We start from the raw sequence: 16,585 nt of genomic DNA, 5'->3' as shown, positions 1-16,585 counted from the left end.
CATGAAATAAACACTGTAATAAAAGTGAATATTCCAGGGGCCAGCATTGTGGTGCAGCGGGTTAAGCCACAGCCTGCGAATGCCAGTGTTCCATATGGGCGCCGGTTCGAGACCAGGCTGCTCTACTTCTGATCCCATTCCTTGCTGATGCACCTAGGAAAGCAACGGAGGACGGCCCAAGTGCTTAGGCCCCTGCACCCATGTGGGAGACGTGGAAGAAGCTTCCTGGCTCCTGGCTTCTGCCTGGCACAGTCCCAGCCATTGTGGCCATTCAGTGAGTGAACCAGTAGATTTAAGATCTCTCTCTCTCTCTCTCTCTTTCTCCATAACTCTTCAAATAAAAAAGTGAATATTCTATAGCCTCAGGCTGCATAATAATCCATCCCTACTTCTACCCCCAACTCTAGGCAGCCACTGAACTAGATATTGGTCTACATTTTCTAGAATTTTCATATAAAGAAACCATACAGTATTGTCTTGTTCACAATTTTTGGTGATAGGTTGGTGGTAGTCCAAGGTGCTATTCTAAATTTTTTAAATGTTTCTTAATAAAAATGAAAACACTGGTACCAGATTCACTTGTACCTATTGAGGGAGGTTTCAAAGCATAGTTACATAAACAATGATGGCTGGTGATTTACATGACATTCCAAAAATATCATCAGTTGTTTTCTTTAGCATCTTTTTCACCCACCCCCAACCCAGGTTCCTACGCCCTGATAAACTAAAATCCACCTTCCAAAATACATGAGTTAGCAAACTGTTTTAAAATAATCTTAGATTTTTAGACCTGTTGGTTTCTTCTCATTTCTTAAAAATCATCTTAGACACAAATATAAAATATTCCCATTGAGATCAAATAAAACCAGAGACAACATTAACAGATTAGATATAGCTATGCTGTCTGAAAACATAATATCACTAAATCATTAAGAATAAATGTAAATTCCTTTTATCTGATAAGGCAGGGCTTCAATAAAATTGCTTCTCACATTTCAACTTTCATTATATAGGCCATTGTTGTTTGTGAAATTTAAGAGAAGCAAACTGAGTAACTTCATACAAGCAGTCACCAACTTACACAGAAAAACTATCTTACTTTATTTAAAGTTCTAAGTACTTTTACTGCTAAGTATTTTACAACATAACCCCCAACCCTCTTAAGCTTTTCCCCCAAACCTCCTACCCATTGCCAAGGTTGCACCTCACCGCCCCCTCTCACGGCCAGGGGGAAATAAGTTTCTGGAATCCAGAGTAAAAACTCAGGAACGCATTTTCCTACAGAAAAAAATATAAATTGTGATCTAGAATGCTGAGTATTATTGATCAGCTACTCTATGTTTATAAAGGCTTTGGTGAACTTAAAGCCTAGGAACCTAACGATTCAGAACCATATTTCTATGAGAAAATGCATTCCAGGTTCACAAGAATTCAACGTAAGCCCTTTGTAGGTTGGTGACTGCCTATATAATGCCACCACATGATACACATTTGACTAAAGTCACAAAACAATTTCAAACACTAAACATCATTATTCACAGATTGAATATGCTACATCAACTGCTAAGAAAGAATTAACTTAATTCCTTTAGAAGCTGCGTAAGACTTACATTTAGCATTTCAAAGTCGTTACTTTCCAGCCCTTGTGTGAGAAGAACTGGAAAGCTATTCGTCTGCAGCTCGTCCTTCCCTTTCTTGGCGTCTATATCCATGGCCCCCAGGCGCTCTTCGATGCTAACCTGCAGAGCAGAAATCAGCTGTTATTTTCACCGTAGGCCTCAAGTAGACAAAAAAGTTTAATTCACACCTCAACTCTGAGAAACGCAAATACGCCCATCCTCATTCCAGCACAATCTCATTCCCACAACCCCAATGCTGGAGATCAGTGACGCATCTGCAGCCCAAGCAGCACATAACCGGAAACTGTAATTCACACACACGCACGCACACACATCCCTCCATACAGAGACTCAGAAAAGGGACAGGGGCAGGGTAGGGTAGGGTGGGGTGGGATGGGGAGAAACAAGGGGCTAAGGTGCAGCAGGCTGAGCCACTGCCTGAGATGCGCATCTGCGACATCAGAACCAGTTCTGGCTCCTCTCCTGATCCAGCTTCCTGCTAATGTATCCTGGGAGGCAGCCAAGTGCTCAGGCCCCATCACCCACGTAGGAGACCTAGGTGGGGCCTCAAGCTTCAGCCTGGGTCAGGCCTGGCAGCGTGCAGGCATTTAGGAAATCAATCAGCAGACAGAAAACGCATCTCTTTTTCCTCTGTCACTCTGCCTTTCAAGTAGATGAAAATAAACTTTAAAGACACTTTAAAAATAGCTTAAAAAAAAATAACAGAAAAGGCAAGGACTTGTCATGTGATTACTAGAGACCTATTTTCACAGAAGCCTCCCCCACTAGAACTAGTCCTTGGCATCAACTTCAGATGTGTACAACAGAAACAGGATAATATATAAGGAGTATAAAAGCCATGTTCCCAAAATAATTTCTAAAATATTCTTAATTGAACTGCAAATGATTAATCAGCTAGAATATGCTCTACTACAGAGTGTCCTTGATAAACACTTAATATTTAATTATAGGGGGGCCAGCGCGGTGGCGCAGCAAGTTAGCACCCCTGGCCTGAAGCGCCGACATCCCATATGGGCACCGGTTCTAGTCCTGGCTGCTCCTCTTCCAATCCAGCTCTCTGCTATGGCCTGGGAAAGCAGTGGAAGATGGCCCAAGTGCTTGGGCCCCTGCACCTGCATGGTAGACCTGGAAGAAGCTCCTGGCTCCTGGCTCCAGATTGGCACAGCTCCGGCTGTTGTGGCCATCTGGAGTGTGAACCAGCGGATGGAAGACCTCTCTCTCTGCCTCTCCTCTCTCTGTGTAACTCTGACTTTCAAGTAAATAAATAAATCTTAATAAAAAAAATTTAATTGTAGGGGCCAGCGCCTGTATTTGCGGGCATCCCATATGGGTGCCGGTTTGAGTTCCAGCTGCTCCACTTCCGATCCAGCTCCCTGCTATGGCCTGGGAAAACAGTAGAAGATGGCTGGCCCAAGTGCTTGGGCCCCTGCACCCACATGGGAGACCCAGAAGAAGCTCCTGGCTTCAGATCAGCACAGCTCCAGCACTGTAGCCAACTGAGGAATGAATCAGTGGATGGAAGACTTCTCTCTCTCTCTCTGCCTTTCCTTTTCTGTGTAACTCTTTCAAATAAATAAATAAATAATTTTAATGAAAAATTTAATTGTAATTTACAATGGCCAAGATATGGAATCAACCTAAGTGCCCACAAGAAATGAACGGACACAGAAAATATACTTGTACACAATGGAATACTACTGAGCCATAAAAAATGAAATTTTGTCATTATGCAGGAATACGATGAACATGGAGGGCATTATATCAAGGGAAATAAGCCAAGCACAGAGCATAGAAAAACAAGTACCACAAGATCTCTCACACTGGAATCTAAGAGATAGTCTCACAGAAGTAAAGAGCAGAACAGTGGTACCCAGAAAGGGGACTGGTCAGTGGCTACAAAGTTGCAGTGAGCAAGCAGGCACAAGTTCTAGCACTCCACTGCACAGCAGGGAGGCTGCAGTTAACAACTGCACATTTCCCAACAGCTGGAAGAGAGCCCTGAGTGTCCTTACCACAAAGCAATGAAAAATGCTATCTGCTGACAGGTACACTAACACCTGATTACTACACAGTTTACAGGTGCTGGAACTTCACACTGTACCCCATAAGTATGTACAATTATGATGAGTCCATTGAAAAAAGGGCTTTTAAAATCCTAACATTTAAGTGCAAATAAACATCACAGAATTTGCTGTACAAAAATCCAACTGTAGAGAACTGATCTGTGAATCAAGCAAGGCTAACAAACCACACCTTGCCAGCCCGCAGGTAAGTAAGCCAAATCAAACGTCTTTCCTGCGGTGACAGCGGGAACCCTTGTGCCTTGGTGAAGCCCTCTGTATGGGTCATCCTAACATATGAAAAACAATTTACTTAAAAAAAAAAAAAAGGCAGACACACACACAAAGCAAAGAGATTAAGGAGCAGAGTCTGGCCTAAGTTAAATAAAGTTGGCAGTTTACTTTTAAAGCCACATATCCCTTTATTGGAGAACAATTTTCCTGAACAGCTATGTTATCGCCAACCCCAGAAACATAAGTTATTTAAAACTCACTAAAGCAGCAGCACCTTTCTGTAAGGATAAAACAGCTCAAATCCTGAGGAGTGGGGGCTGCTGGAAGACGGAGAGAGCGCTCTGCAGACACAGGTACAGTAAGCACACGAAGGGCTGGGGAGCCGAGGAAAAGTGGGATTTAAGAGATTCCACTTCCGGAGATCCCAGGGCCTACCACTGGTAAGGACCGACTGGTCCTAGAAGAGCGAGGACTGCTCAGACAGCCAAGAGAGGACGCATCACTGGGGCTCAGCAACATGCGAAACCCAACGGAAGTCATCACGGCAAGTCCCAGCTCAATGCACTCAGCGTCGCGTCATCCAGCTGTTACAGTGGCCTAAACAGCGCCCTCTGCAGGTAATAAGAGCTCCATCTGCTCAACAGTGAGTACAGTGGCCAACTGTTTGACAGAAGTGCCAGTTTAGAAGTTGGGGATCCACAAGGAGTGTACACGAAGGTCATGGAAAATGCGTAAGATGAAAGACTACACACGGACCTGAAAAATTCCACTCTGCACCAGTTTTCAGAGCTACTCTCCTACGTGTGGAGGCAGCGACCGCAGCCAGCTGCGCAAACCCCCAGCACGCAGGTGAGGATCTCCCAAGTCCTCCTCAGTCAGAATCCGCACCCGTGCAAAGCAGCTGCATTACCTCATTCCCCGTTAACTTCCTCTTGCTCTCCTTGCCCTCCGCTGGTGGAGGAGCAGGCTTGATGGCCGCATGATGCCCTGGAAGCCCGGGCACCAGAACTTTCGCTTCTGCATTCATCACTGGGGTTCGCACCTGTCACGTGGGAATGGCAGAAGGTGGAAAAGGAAATTACACCTTAGTCCTCAGGAATTCTCAATGGGAAAACGAACAACTCTGAGAAGGCCTTCTTTTTGGAAAAGTCAGTATCATTAACTTATTTTGCTTGATAGGAGCAAAAAAAATTTTTTAATTGAATATTGACAAATAAATTGTTATATGATAATCTGAAAAATCAGGGCTTTAGAGATTGCAATACTACCTAAAAATACAAACTCCAGATTACACAAGGGCACATGGTTTCAGAACATGGTAAGGAAACTGAACTGTGCCCGACATGCTCAGACAGCCAAGAGAAAGGCGTCATCTCTGAAACTCAGCCAGAAGCGAAACCATATGGATGTCATCATGGCATGTCCCGGCTTCCTCTTCCAATGACACTGCCAAACACACGGCTCCTGCATGCAAACCTCACAGTACATTCAAAAGAGAGCACCAGAGACGCTCCTACGTAAGGTATCAACTCCAGTCTTGTAGAGCGCTCCCTCTAAGTACTGATATCATCTCAGGATGCCATTTATTCTCATACCCTTCCTTGTCTGGAGGGTCAGGCTGGTCGGCAGGGAAGACCTAAATCTCAGGTCTTCAGCTGCTAATCGCCCATCCACTCACTCATTCAACAGACCAAGAGTACAGACATGAAGCTCCATCACCTTAACACCTAAGACCAGACCCTCACAAAGTCAGCACAAGATCATAAAGAGGAGGTTATAAGAATAAAAGCCTAAGTAAAGTACTATGTAACAATTCAATTCATGCCAACCTTTTTTTCTTCATTTCAAACATGCAATATACTTACCTTTGTTATAGCCGTTTCTACTTTTGGGGCCCAGCAGTTTGAAATATCTCTTACTAAACACATATGAGTTTCTTTGGAATTTAAAGCCTGGGAATATATTTTTAAAAGAGAAAAAAAGAGAAAGCGTCAAAGTCAATGGGAATTAGAATAAAATGAACAATGACTGAGTTTTTTGATAAAAGCATCACACTCAGACTGGTGGCCAGTGAGGAAAATGAAGACACTGGGTACAATAGGAACTTTCCTCAGTTATGAACTGCTTAAAATTTTCAGTTATAGTCTTAAACGGTCAAGTGATTTTTTTCTTTTAAACATAAGAAGTTCTAAATAAATTGTATTAGTTCATCATCCTTGTAAAGAGTAATGCAGGGGCTGGTGCTGTGGCGCAGCAGGTTAAAGCACCAGCCTGCAGAGCCAGCATCCCATATGGGCACCGGTTCAAGTCCCACCTGCTCCACTTCCAATCCAGCTCAATGCTAATGTGTCTGGGAAAGCAGCAGAAGATAGCCCCAAATGCTTGGGTCTCTGCACCCACTGGCTTCAGATCGGCTCAGTCCCAGCCACTGCGGCCATTTGAGGAGTGAACCAGCAGATGGAAGACCTCTCTCTCCCCATCACTCGTCTCTACCTCTCTCTGTAACTCTTTCAAATAAAATAATAAATCTTTAAAAAAAAAAAATCTCATTGAAAAAAAAAAAGCAATGCATACTGAAAATATACAATCCTACCCTAAACTTTGCCACAGTTACCCAGGCCACGGCAACTCAAAAGCAGTACTGCTGAGGGACAAACTGCTCTGGGGTGGCTCTGGAGGTCCTGACACACTAAACTGGGGGACTAAGGTCAGGGATACAGTCCACGTGCAGCCACTTCCCACATATCAATAAAGGTTTAAGGTTATCTATCGTTATACATGCCCATGGACTCAGTCAACAAAACAAACAGGTAACAGAGCTGCATCCAGAGGGGACACATGTATGGCAAGGATGCATGTTTCCAACATCACACTTTTTCTTTTTAATTAAATAACATGCAGGTATTAAAGCTTTTTTTTTTTTTTTTTTAATAAAGTCGCCTAGAGCTTGCATGAGCATGTAATAGTCTTGTCATGGTCTCATATTACTAAGTAAAAGTACTCATATTTAACTGCATACTTAAGATAAATCACCTGTTGGACATGCTCACTGCAAGTCTTCCAAGAAACTTCTACAGTAAAAACTGTTAAATCACTGTACTGCCTGCTACATTTTCACAGAAAACTCAACAGTAGGTATCACCAAGGGCTCTTACTACAAAGATTCAGCCTTTGTGTAACTGGGCTAACCCAATCTAAGATGACTAAGTGTTAACTGCACACCAGCTTCTCGGGGGGTAATGGGCAACTAGGGTACAGTACGTGCATGTGTGTAAGTTGAGCTATTGCTTATCTAGAACGCTTTACATCAACATATTAAAATAACACTTTGGAATATGAAAGGTCCTTGAATTAAAGAATACATTATTTAAGTATTACAATGAGAGGCCATTGCATGGTTCTTAAAATGATCCTTTTCCATGGCCATATTGATGCTGTGGGGTTTACTCCAGAGTAGCATCTACGTACCACTCGCTCAATAGCAGGCTGAAACCAATTGCCATATACAAGCAACAATGACATTTTGTCTGAGCAAAAACCAGCTGCAAGAATAGGAATGGGTTTTGGTGTTGACTTCTTGCCTTTCCCAGGTGATGCTATCTGAATTGTGCAGTTGGAAGTCAAAGGCTTTTTGCAGTATCTAGGAATGGGGGAAAAAATAAGATTAGAGAATTTGAAAGAACACCTCTTTCTAAACCGCTAAGGTCACAAAACACAACCCTCCTCCCGGGGCCACACTACCACCAGCAGTGACCAGAGTCTGCAGAGCACAAGTGCTCCTGTCAAGATACTACCAAACCCCATCTATACCCCAAACCTCACCACGGTCAGCCTTGAGGCCCACCTGCCTCAGTGCAGCATTCCGTCACCCCAAGGAGACCCAAAATCCCAAACGATCTCTCACAGCCCTGAGCTTCACACCATAGGGTTCCAAGCATGTCCTACCTCAGCCAGCCCCGGCTGCACCACTGCCTAGGCCCCAAAGCTTCACCACCACGCCCGAACACAACTGCAATGGCGACGCCTTGCACAAGTCTGCTCTACTCTGCCTCAGCCCTGTAGCCCTCCCAAGAGAGGTTCTTTCTTCTCTCACACTTTGTTCCAGGGGCCCCCAACATGATTAAAGTGCGCTTCTTGCTCTTCACTGATACAAACCATCATCTTTGCATCTTTCATCCCTAAAAACCCTTGAATTGTCCCCAGTTACCAGCTACTGCTCCTTCCTACCACTACCAAACCATATCTGAGTGACTCTCACATTTCTTAAAAACGCCAGTGGCGCACTATTCCTCCAAGTCCTTCCTAAGTGGTTTCAAGATGCAGCATTAAGGTTGATAATCTTTCTGATGGAATATTCTGTTCTCAGTCCCTTCTCATGCCCATCATGGTGTCCAGTTACAAACTCTTCACACCCTAGACATCGAGAACCACTTATTCCCTAAGTACACACCCTACATCTTATCACCTTTAAGCATCTTACCATCTCTATCATTACAACTCCTAGTACCCTGACTCCACAAGTATCTCCAAACCCAGGATTAAGTCCCTGCTTTGGCCTTTACCCATCTGCAGTCTATTGTCAACAAATCAAAAGGAATGAGTATCTTAAAATTAGAGTCAGAATCCATCAGTCCTCAGCTTAAAATCCTTCAGTAACTGATGGGACCCAAAGAGAAGTGTCCAAGTCCTCAAAAGGGCCCTTCAGGGTCTCAATATTCCAGGTATACCTATCTATGTAAATATACTGAAATGCTAAAAATTATCTCTAGGAATTCAATGGAGCAAGACTCAAAATTTATAATCAATTGTCTATACATTCTGAACATTTTAAAATAGAATTGGGGCCAGCATTGTGCGCAGCAGGGTAAGCCACCACCTGCCATAAAGGCATCCCATCTGGAGAGCTGACAGCTGCTCCACTTCCAAGCCAGCTCCCTGCTAATACAACTGGAAAGCAGCAGAAGATGGCCCAAATACTTGGGCCCCTGCCATTCATGTGGGTAACCTGGGTGGGCTTCTGGGCTCCTGGCTTAGGCTTGGCCCAGCCCTGGTCATTGCAGCCATTTAAAGAGTAAATCAGCAGATGGAAGATCTCTCTCTCTCTCTAGTAGTCTTTTCAAATAAATAAAGTAAATCTTTAAAAAATAAAATAAAGTAACAGAATAGGTGCTTGGTCTAACAGTTCAGGCACTCCTTGGGGTGCCCACATTCCATATCAGAGCTATAGAGTCCAAGTTCTGCTTCCACTTCTAATCCAGCTTCCTGCTAATGCAAACTCAGAGAGGCAGAAGTGATGGCTCAAGTACCTGGGTCCCTGCCACCCACGTGGGAGACCTGGATTGAGTTCCTGGACTTCAGCCCAGGCCAGACCCAGCTGTTATGTGCATCTGAGGGAGCGAACCAGCAGACAAATCTGTCTCTGTCACTGTCTGTCTACCTTTCAAATAAAATGAAATTTTTTTTTAATAATAAAAATAAGTAAATCTTGCTTTCATAATTAGTTTATATTTAAATAAATTCTTATGCTAGTGTTTTAAAAGGATACCAACTGCCAATGAAAGATTAAAATTTCCTTAAAGTTTAACATAATTAAGCACACACAATGAGCCTCAGACCATGTTTATAGTGTGTGATGAGGTTTGATAAACATTCTGTAAAGGGCTAGGTAGTATTTCAGGATTTCTGGCCAAATGTGTTCTCTTACTGGATTTGGCCTAAAGATCACATTTTGCTAAACCCTGGCATATGACTACAACAAAACTGTCCAACATTCTCCCCTCTCTGTCCATCAAAACAACAGCATTGTCATGCTTTAGTCACTCATGTACAGGTAAGCAAGAGGAAGTAAGGCACTAAATCTTGCCAAACAAGCCACTTTCTTTGAAAATTCATAATTATAACTAGCAACATTTGCTAAGCATACATCATAACAAGTCATTTCCCATACACAAATAAACTAATGATCCATGACTCCAAAAACTTACGTTCTTATTGGGAATGCATGGACTCATATGGATGGATAAAGAATAAGGAATGCTTCTGAAACAATCGAACTGAATAATAACACAGGCAAAGAATAATGAGGTAGGAATAGGAAAAAGTAATGAGAGGGAAAGAAAAAGTCCTGACTTCTTACTTACCCATTTAATATGTGTTCAAAGAGATGCACCTGGCCATCTCTGCAGACAACAGCTAACTTGACAGGCTGAAAGAAGAAACACGACTGATCAGTACGTAAGCAGCATAATTCAGCACCCTAGCCTAACTCGGGAAAACGTCTCCCTGGCCCCTGCTGAACAACCAGAGAAAAAGTTAAAACAGCAAGGCAGCATTTAAAACAATTCCCTCTGTCAAAATAATTAGTGATCTTGTTGTCGAGATTCTAAATGAATGCTTGAGACAAGGTAATACAGTCAAAGAAGACAGCCTCAAAGCCAGATGAGCAAAGTTCCCAGTACAGAGGCTCCACATGTCAGAGCAGTCAGGGCTGCTGAAGATGCCAATAAGCATAGGTGGCTGGAAAGGGGTGGGGGTGGAGTTCCAAGTCCTCCTCACCTCTCTTCCTACTGTCTATCTTCAGTTCTAGTGGGCTCTCTGGCTGGATGTTCCCATCCACCATACTCTTAAAAAATTTATTTATTTGAAAGGCAGAGTTAGAGAAGCAGAGAGTGAGTGAGTGAGCGACCGAGAGAGGTCTTCCATCCCCTAGTTCACTTCCCAATTGGCCGCGACGGCCAGAGCTGCACCAATCTGAAGCCAGAAGCCTCTTCCAGGTCTCCCATGCAGATGCAGGCACCCAAGGACCTGGACCGTTTTCTACTGCTTTCCCAGGCTGTAGCAGAGAGCTGGATCGGAAGTGGAGCAGCAAGGACTCAAACCGCCGCCCATATGGAATGTCGGCACTGCAGGCGGCGGCTTTACCCATTACACTACAGAGCAGGCCCCCATCACACTTATTATTTGCCTCCTACCCCAAGGATCTATACAGCAACTTTTTTAAATTTCTGAAGCTTTCTTAAAGAAAGCTTAACTGAATAGTTAGCAGTTCCAAAAAAGTTACTATCTTTATTCTAAGTTATAATTCTAATGGGAGAATTTAAGGAGTAGCCAATATATTGAAGAAAATGAACTATGTAAAATGTTGAAGAATGACTTGGGGGGCCAGCGCTGTGCCGTAGAGGGTAAAGCCACTGCCTGCAGTGCCAGCATGCCATATGGGTGCCAGTTTGATATCCAGCTGTTCCATTTCTGATGCAGCTCTCTGCTGTGGCCTGGGATAGCAGTGGAGGATGGCCCACGTCCTTGGGCCCCTGCACCTACGTGGAAGACCTGGAAGAAGGACCTGGCTCTTGGCTTCGGATTGGCGCAGCTCCGGCCATTGCAGCCACCTGGGGAGTGAACCAGCGGATGAAAGACCTCTCTCTCGCTGCCTCTGCATTTCAAATAAATAAATCTTAAAAAAAGAAAGAAAGAAAGAAAGTCACCGGGGCAGAGACCATTTCTGCCCAAATTTTCTAGCTCTTTTCTACAATTCTGACAGCAGCCAAACTTAACTTTAAACCATCTAGAGATAGGCATATATTTTAAGAAAACATGAGAATATTCTCCATTCCAGAATCAAGGGTTTGTTTTGGAATTTTATTTTTTTTTAAATAGATTTTTAATTATTTGGAAGGCAGAACAACAGAAAAAGATGGAGTCACAGAGAGACCTTCCATCCACTGGTTTACTTCCCAGTGGTTGCAATGGCAGGGGCTGGGCCAGGCTGAATCCAGGAACCTGGATGCCCATCCGGGTCTCCTACGTGGGTAGCAGGGTTCCAAGCACTTGGGCCATCTTGTGCTGCTTTCCTAGGCACGTTAGCTGGGAACTGCATGGAAAGCAGAGAAGCCAGAATGCGAACTGGTGCTCTGATATTGGATGTTGATGTCACAAGTAGTAGCTTAACCTGCTGTGCTACAACACAGGCCCTGGAATTTTACTTTGTAAATTACTGTAACTACAATTTTACACCAAGTGCCACAATAAAAATTTGGTTTCCCAAGCTATCACTTACTTTAATATCTTTAAAATATCTTAAAAAGAAATAGAAGTTCCACTCCCTCCTTTATTATATGATTGATCTTTTTTTTAAAAAATGATATATTTAGGAGTTGGTAATGTGGCATAGTAGGCTAAGCCTCCCTCTGCGGTGCCAGCATTCCATATGGGCACCAGTTCCAGTACCAGTTGCTCCTGTTCCGATCCAGCTCTCTGCTAATGGGCTGGGAAAGCAGTGGAAGATGGTGCAAGTACATCAGTTCTTGCACCCACTTGGGAGACCGGGAGACTTGGGAAACCTGGCTTCGGATCGGCCTAGCTCCAGCTATTGCAGCCATTTGGGGAGTGGAAGGACTCTCTCTCGGTCTCTCCCTTTCTCTGTAACGGCCTCTCAAATAAATAAATCTTTTTTAAAAATTATTTATGTGAAAAAGTCACATAGATTATGAGATATCTTCCATCCGCTGGTTGACTCCCCAGATGCTGACAACAGCCAAGGCCGGGCAAGGCCAGAGCCAGGAGCCAGGAGCTTCATCCAAGTCTCCCATGTGAATGGAAAGGGCCCAAGGACTTGGGCCATCTTCTGCTGCTTTTCCCAGGCCACTAGCAGGGAGCTGGATTGCAAGTAGAGCAGCCAGGACTCAAACTGGCACCCATACGGGATGCCAACGTCATAGGTGGCGGCTTAACCCACTGTGAGACAGCACCAGTCCCATTATCTATCATTTTAAATATGCCAAAATTAGTCCAAGATAAAAGAAATTAAGCCTAAAATTGTATCTAAAAGTAGTGAAAGAATTCAACCAGAAAAGGCAAAACCAGGGGCAGCCTGAGACACCCACTGTATCTAAGTACCAGTTTGAGTTGCTGCCACCACTTGGAAGACCCAGATGGAGTTCCAGGCTCCTGGTTTCAACCTGGCCCAGCCATCCTCTCACTATATCACTCTGCCTTTCAAAAAATAAATATTTTTTAAAAAATAAAGAAACAGGGCATGCATGGTGACGTGGTAGGTTAAGCTGCCACCTGCTACATCAGCATCACAAATGGGTGCCTTACTAATGTGCCTGGGAAAGCAACAGCAAATGGCCCAAGTGCTTGTGCCCCTGCCTCCCATGTGGGAGACCCAGAAGAAGCTCCTGGCTCTGGCCTGGTCCAGCCCTGGCCATTGTAAACATTTCGGAATTGAACCAGTGGATGGAAGATCTATCTCTCTACCTCTCCCTCTCTCTAACTCGGCCTTCCAAATAATCAGTAACTTAATTAAAAAAAAAAAAAAAAGGAAAAAACCTCTTTTTATTCTCTAAATAGACTAGGCATAAGTTTTGCTATCCCAAGGAAGAAATTTTCTTTAAAAATCATATACACAATACAAATTGAAAAGTTTTTAGAAAGTCTCTTGAAAATAAATCAAGCTCTTTAATAATTTTAAGGACAAAAAGTGTTTATTAGTTTCCTCTGATCATCATGAAATTATCATCACACTGAGCACACTGAATATACACAAGCCCACACAAAATGACAACTTGATAAAGCACTGATGTGGCAAAAAGAAAAAAAAAAAAAAATAGAGGAGGAGCCGGTGCTGTGGTGTAGTGGGCTAAGCCTCCGCCTGTGGCACCGGCATTTTATATGGGCACTGGTTCAAGTCCCAGCTGCTCCACTTCCCATCTGGCTCTCTGCTATGGCCTGGGAAGGCAATGGAGGATGGCTCAAGTCCTTGAGGCCCTGCATCCACGTGGAAGACCCAGGGGAGGCTCCAGGCTCCTGGCTTCAGATCAGCGCAGCTCTAGCCATTGCGGTTGGCTGGGGAGTGAACCAGCGGGGAGTGAACCTTCTCTCTCTGTGCCTCTCCTTCTCTCTCTGTGTAACTCTAACTTTCAAATAAATAAATATCTTAAAAATTAAAAAAAAAAAATTTACAAAATAGGATTCCCACTCTAGTTCTCTAAAATTACATAAAATAACTTGTGAGTCTCATCACTACATTCCTGATTTGGATACATGAACAGACAAAAGCCTTTACAGGGAATCATCAATCGGATCAGCAGTGGCTGCACACTGTACTTCTTATAAGAAAGTCAAATTTGTTAGCAGTAGAATCAATATTTAAAGCATAATCTTAGCATTTAAAAACTTTTCAAAAATATTACATTGATTAAAACTTCCAAATTGTCTTGAAACCCTAGTTCGAAATTTATGCACATATGTGCTGCAAAACGCAATCTTTGATGGGCAGGTGTTTGGTGTAGTGTTTTAAGACACTGTTGGGCCAACGCCACAGCTCAATAGGCTAATCCTCCACCTGTGGTGCCTGCATACCAGGTTCTAGTCCCGGTCACCCCTCTTCCAATCCAGCTCTCTGCTGTGGTCCGGGAGTGCAGTGGAGGATGGCCCAAGTGCTTGGGCCCTGCACCCGCATGGGAGACCAGGAGAAGCACCTCGCTCCTGGCTTCGGATCAGGTGGTGCGCTGGCCACAGTGGCCATTAGAGGGTGAACCAACAGTAAAGGAAGACCTCTCTCTCTGTCTCTCTCTCACTGTCCACTCTGTCAAAAAAAAAAAAAAAAGACACCGCTGGAGACACCTATATCCCACATGGGAATCAGGATTCAATTTCCAGTTCTGTTCCTAATTCCAGCTTCTTGCTAAAGCACGCATGGGGAAACAGTGGGTGATTACTCAGGCAGTCGGATCCTTGCCCCCAACACTGGAGACCCGGACTGTCTCCAGCTCCTGGCTTCAACCTGGTCCAACTCCAGGTGCTGTGAGCATTTAGGGAGTGAAACAAAGAATGACAGATACTCTGTAAATCTGTCTATATGTCTGTCTTTCAAATAAATCATATTGTTTAATGCTGCTCCTTAAAACACACACACACAAAAACTAGATTGAATTGAAAGTGATAACCTTAGTTATTTTTCATTAAAAAAGCAAGATTCTATCTAAATTTAAATCCTACAAAGCTCTAATCAAATGGACACATGAATATTAAGTACTTCATTCACTGATAAACTCATCAAATCCCTAATTTTAAAATGAAAGATTCTGAAGTACAAAAAATTAGCAAACAAGATAGTATCACTCTTAAACAGAATAGTCCTTATTAGGACAAATAAAAAAAATATTGTGGCCGGCGCCGCGGCTCACTAGGCTAATCCTCCGCCTTGCGGCGCCGGCACACCGGGTTCTAGTCCCGGTCGGGGCACCGATCCTGTCCCGGTTGCCCCTCTTCCAGGCCAGCTCTCTGCTGTGGCCAGGGAGTGCAGTGGAGGATGGCCCAAGTCCTTGGGCCCTGCACCCCATGGGAGACCAGGAGAAGCACCTGGCTCCTGCCATCGGATCAGCGCGGTGCGCCGGCCGCAGTGCGCTACCGCGGCGGCCATTGGAGGGTGAACCAACGGCAAAAGGAAGACCTTTCTCTCTGTCTCTCTCTCACTATCCACTCTGCCTGTCAAAAAAAAAAAAAAAATTGTATAGCAAAAAAAAAAAAAAAAAGAAAAGAAAACCACTGGCCAGAGGAATTGTATCTATGAGGATACTTCAAAAAAGTTCATGGAAGGCTAGTGCTGTGGCTTAGCATGTTAAGCCTTCAATCCCCATATCCCCATATGGGCACCGTTCAAGTTGCAACTGCTCCACTTCCGATCCAGCTCCCTACTACTGTGCCTTGGAAAGCAGCAGCAGATGGCCCAGGTGTTTGGGCCCCTGCACCTACATGGGAGACCTGGAGGAAGCTCCTGGCTCGTGGCTTTAGTCAGGCCCAGACCTAGCCATTGTAGCCATTTGAGAAGCAAACCAGTGAACAGAAGATCTCTGTTTCTTCCTCTAATAATTCTGCCTTTCAAACAAATAATAAATATTTTTTAAAATAAATAAATAAATAAGGTAAGTTGGGGAAGGAATTTGGTACAATAGTTAATTTGCTGCTTGGTGGTATACCAAGTATACCATAATAGAGTGCCTGAGTTAAGTCCTGACTCTCCATTCCAGCTTCTTGCTTCTGTGTAGACTGGGAGGCAACAGGTATTGGCTCAAGTAGTTGGGTCGCTGCCACCCATGTGGAAGCCCCCAACTGACTACCCACATATTGGTTTTGGCACAGCCCAGCCCTGACTATCTTTCAGCTTTCCGGGAGTGAACCAGTGTATGGGAGACTTCTGTATCTTTGTCTTTCTTTCAAATAAATAAGTAAAATTCACATAAAAAGAGAGACCAAGTTTATTTTGGTGCAAAAATTACTGAAATACATGATAACTTTTTCATTAATAAGTATGTTTCTGAAGACCCCCTCATTTAAATCCATTTCAAAAACATTCATACCAAAATAAAAATGTTTTAATTTCAGTTTTCCGCAAACTTTTTAAAGTATCCTCATGATTATTCTTAACAAGATTCACCTCCAGAGGCACTGCTGCCTTCGTATGTAAAATAGTCCTTCCCCTCTTAAGAGTTCACCCTAGTGACTTACTAGTTACTTAGAAAGCCTTAAAAATCATTACATTTCATTGTTACTCCCTCCTGTCTCCTCCTTCCCAGGTCATTAAATCATCAAAACATACACTAATTTGAAAAATAACTGTGAAATGCAAAAGCAAATTTTCAAGAACAG

At 43.6% G+C, this 16,585-nt stretch overlaps 1 protein-coding gene and 2 non-coding genes across 3 annotated transcripts in view; all 3 read right to left on the bottom strand.

The window, feature by feature from the left end:
- Nucleotides 1–16,585, bottom strand: part of WDR43 (WD repeat domain 43) — a 56,535-nt gene that overhangs the window by 15,828 nt on the left and 24,122 nt on the right. Inside the window, exons 7-11 of the mRNA XM_062209189.1 lie at nucleotides 10,075–10,139; nucleotides 7,403–7,574; nucleotides 5,800–5,886; nucleotides 4,845–4,976; nucleotides 1,611–1,739 (exon numbers count right to left, since the gene is read on the bottom strand). Coding sequence (XP_062065173.1) covers nucleotides 1,611–1,739; nucleotides 4,845–4,976; nucleotides 5,800–5,886; nucleotides 7,403–7,574; nucleotides 10,075–10,139 — 585 coding nt within the window. The remainder of the gene's footprint in view (nucleotides 1–1,610; nucleotides 1,740–4,844; nucleotides 4,977–5,799; nucleotides 5,887–7,402; nucleotides 7,575–10,074; nucleotides 10,140–16,585) is intronic.
- LOC133773090 (small nucleolar RNA SNORD53/SNORD92) lies at nucleotides 4,407–4,482 on the bottom strand. Its single transcript, XR_009867876.1, has one exon. It is a non-coding gene; the product is annotated as a small nucleolar RNA SNORD53/SNORD92 (small nucleolar RNA).
- Nucleotides 5,278–5,355, bottom strand: LOC133773089 (small nucleolar RNA SNORD53/SNORD92). The gene has a single exon (XR_009867875.1). It is a non-coding gene; the product is annotated as a small nucleolar RNA SNORD53/SNORD92 (small nucleolar RNA).

Source organism: Lepus europaeus, chromosome 13 (genome assembly GCF_033115175.1).
Source record: "Lepus europaeus isolate LE1 chromosome 13, mLepTim1.pri, whole genome shotgun sequence".
NCBI lineage: Eukaryota > Metazoa > Chordata > Mammalia > Lagomorpha > Leporidae > Lepus > Lepus europaeus.
Note: the sequence above shows the minus strand (reverse complement) of the source record. Positions and strands in the feature narration are given on the sequence as shown.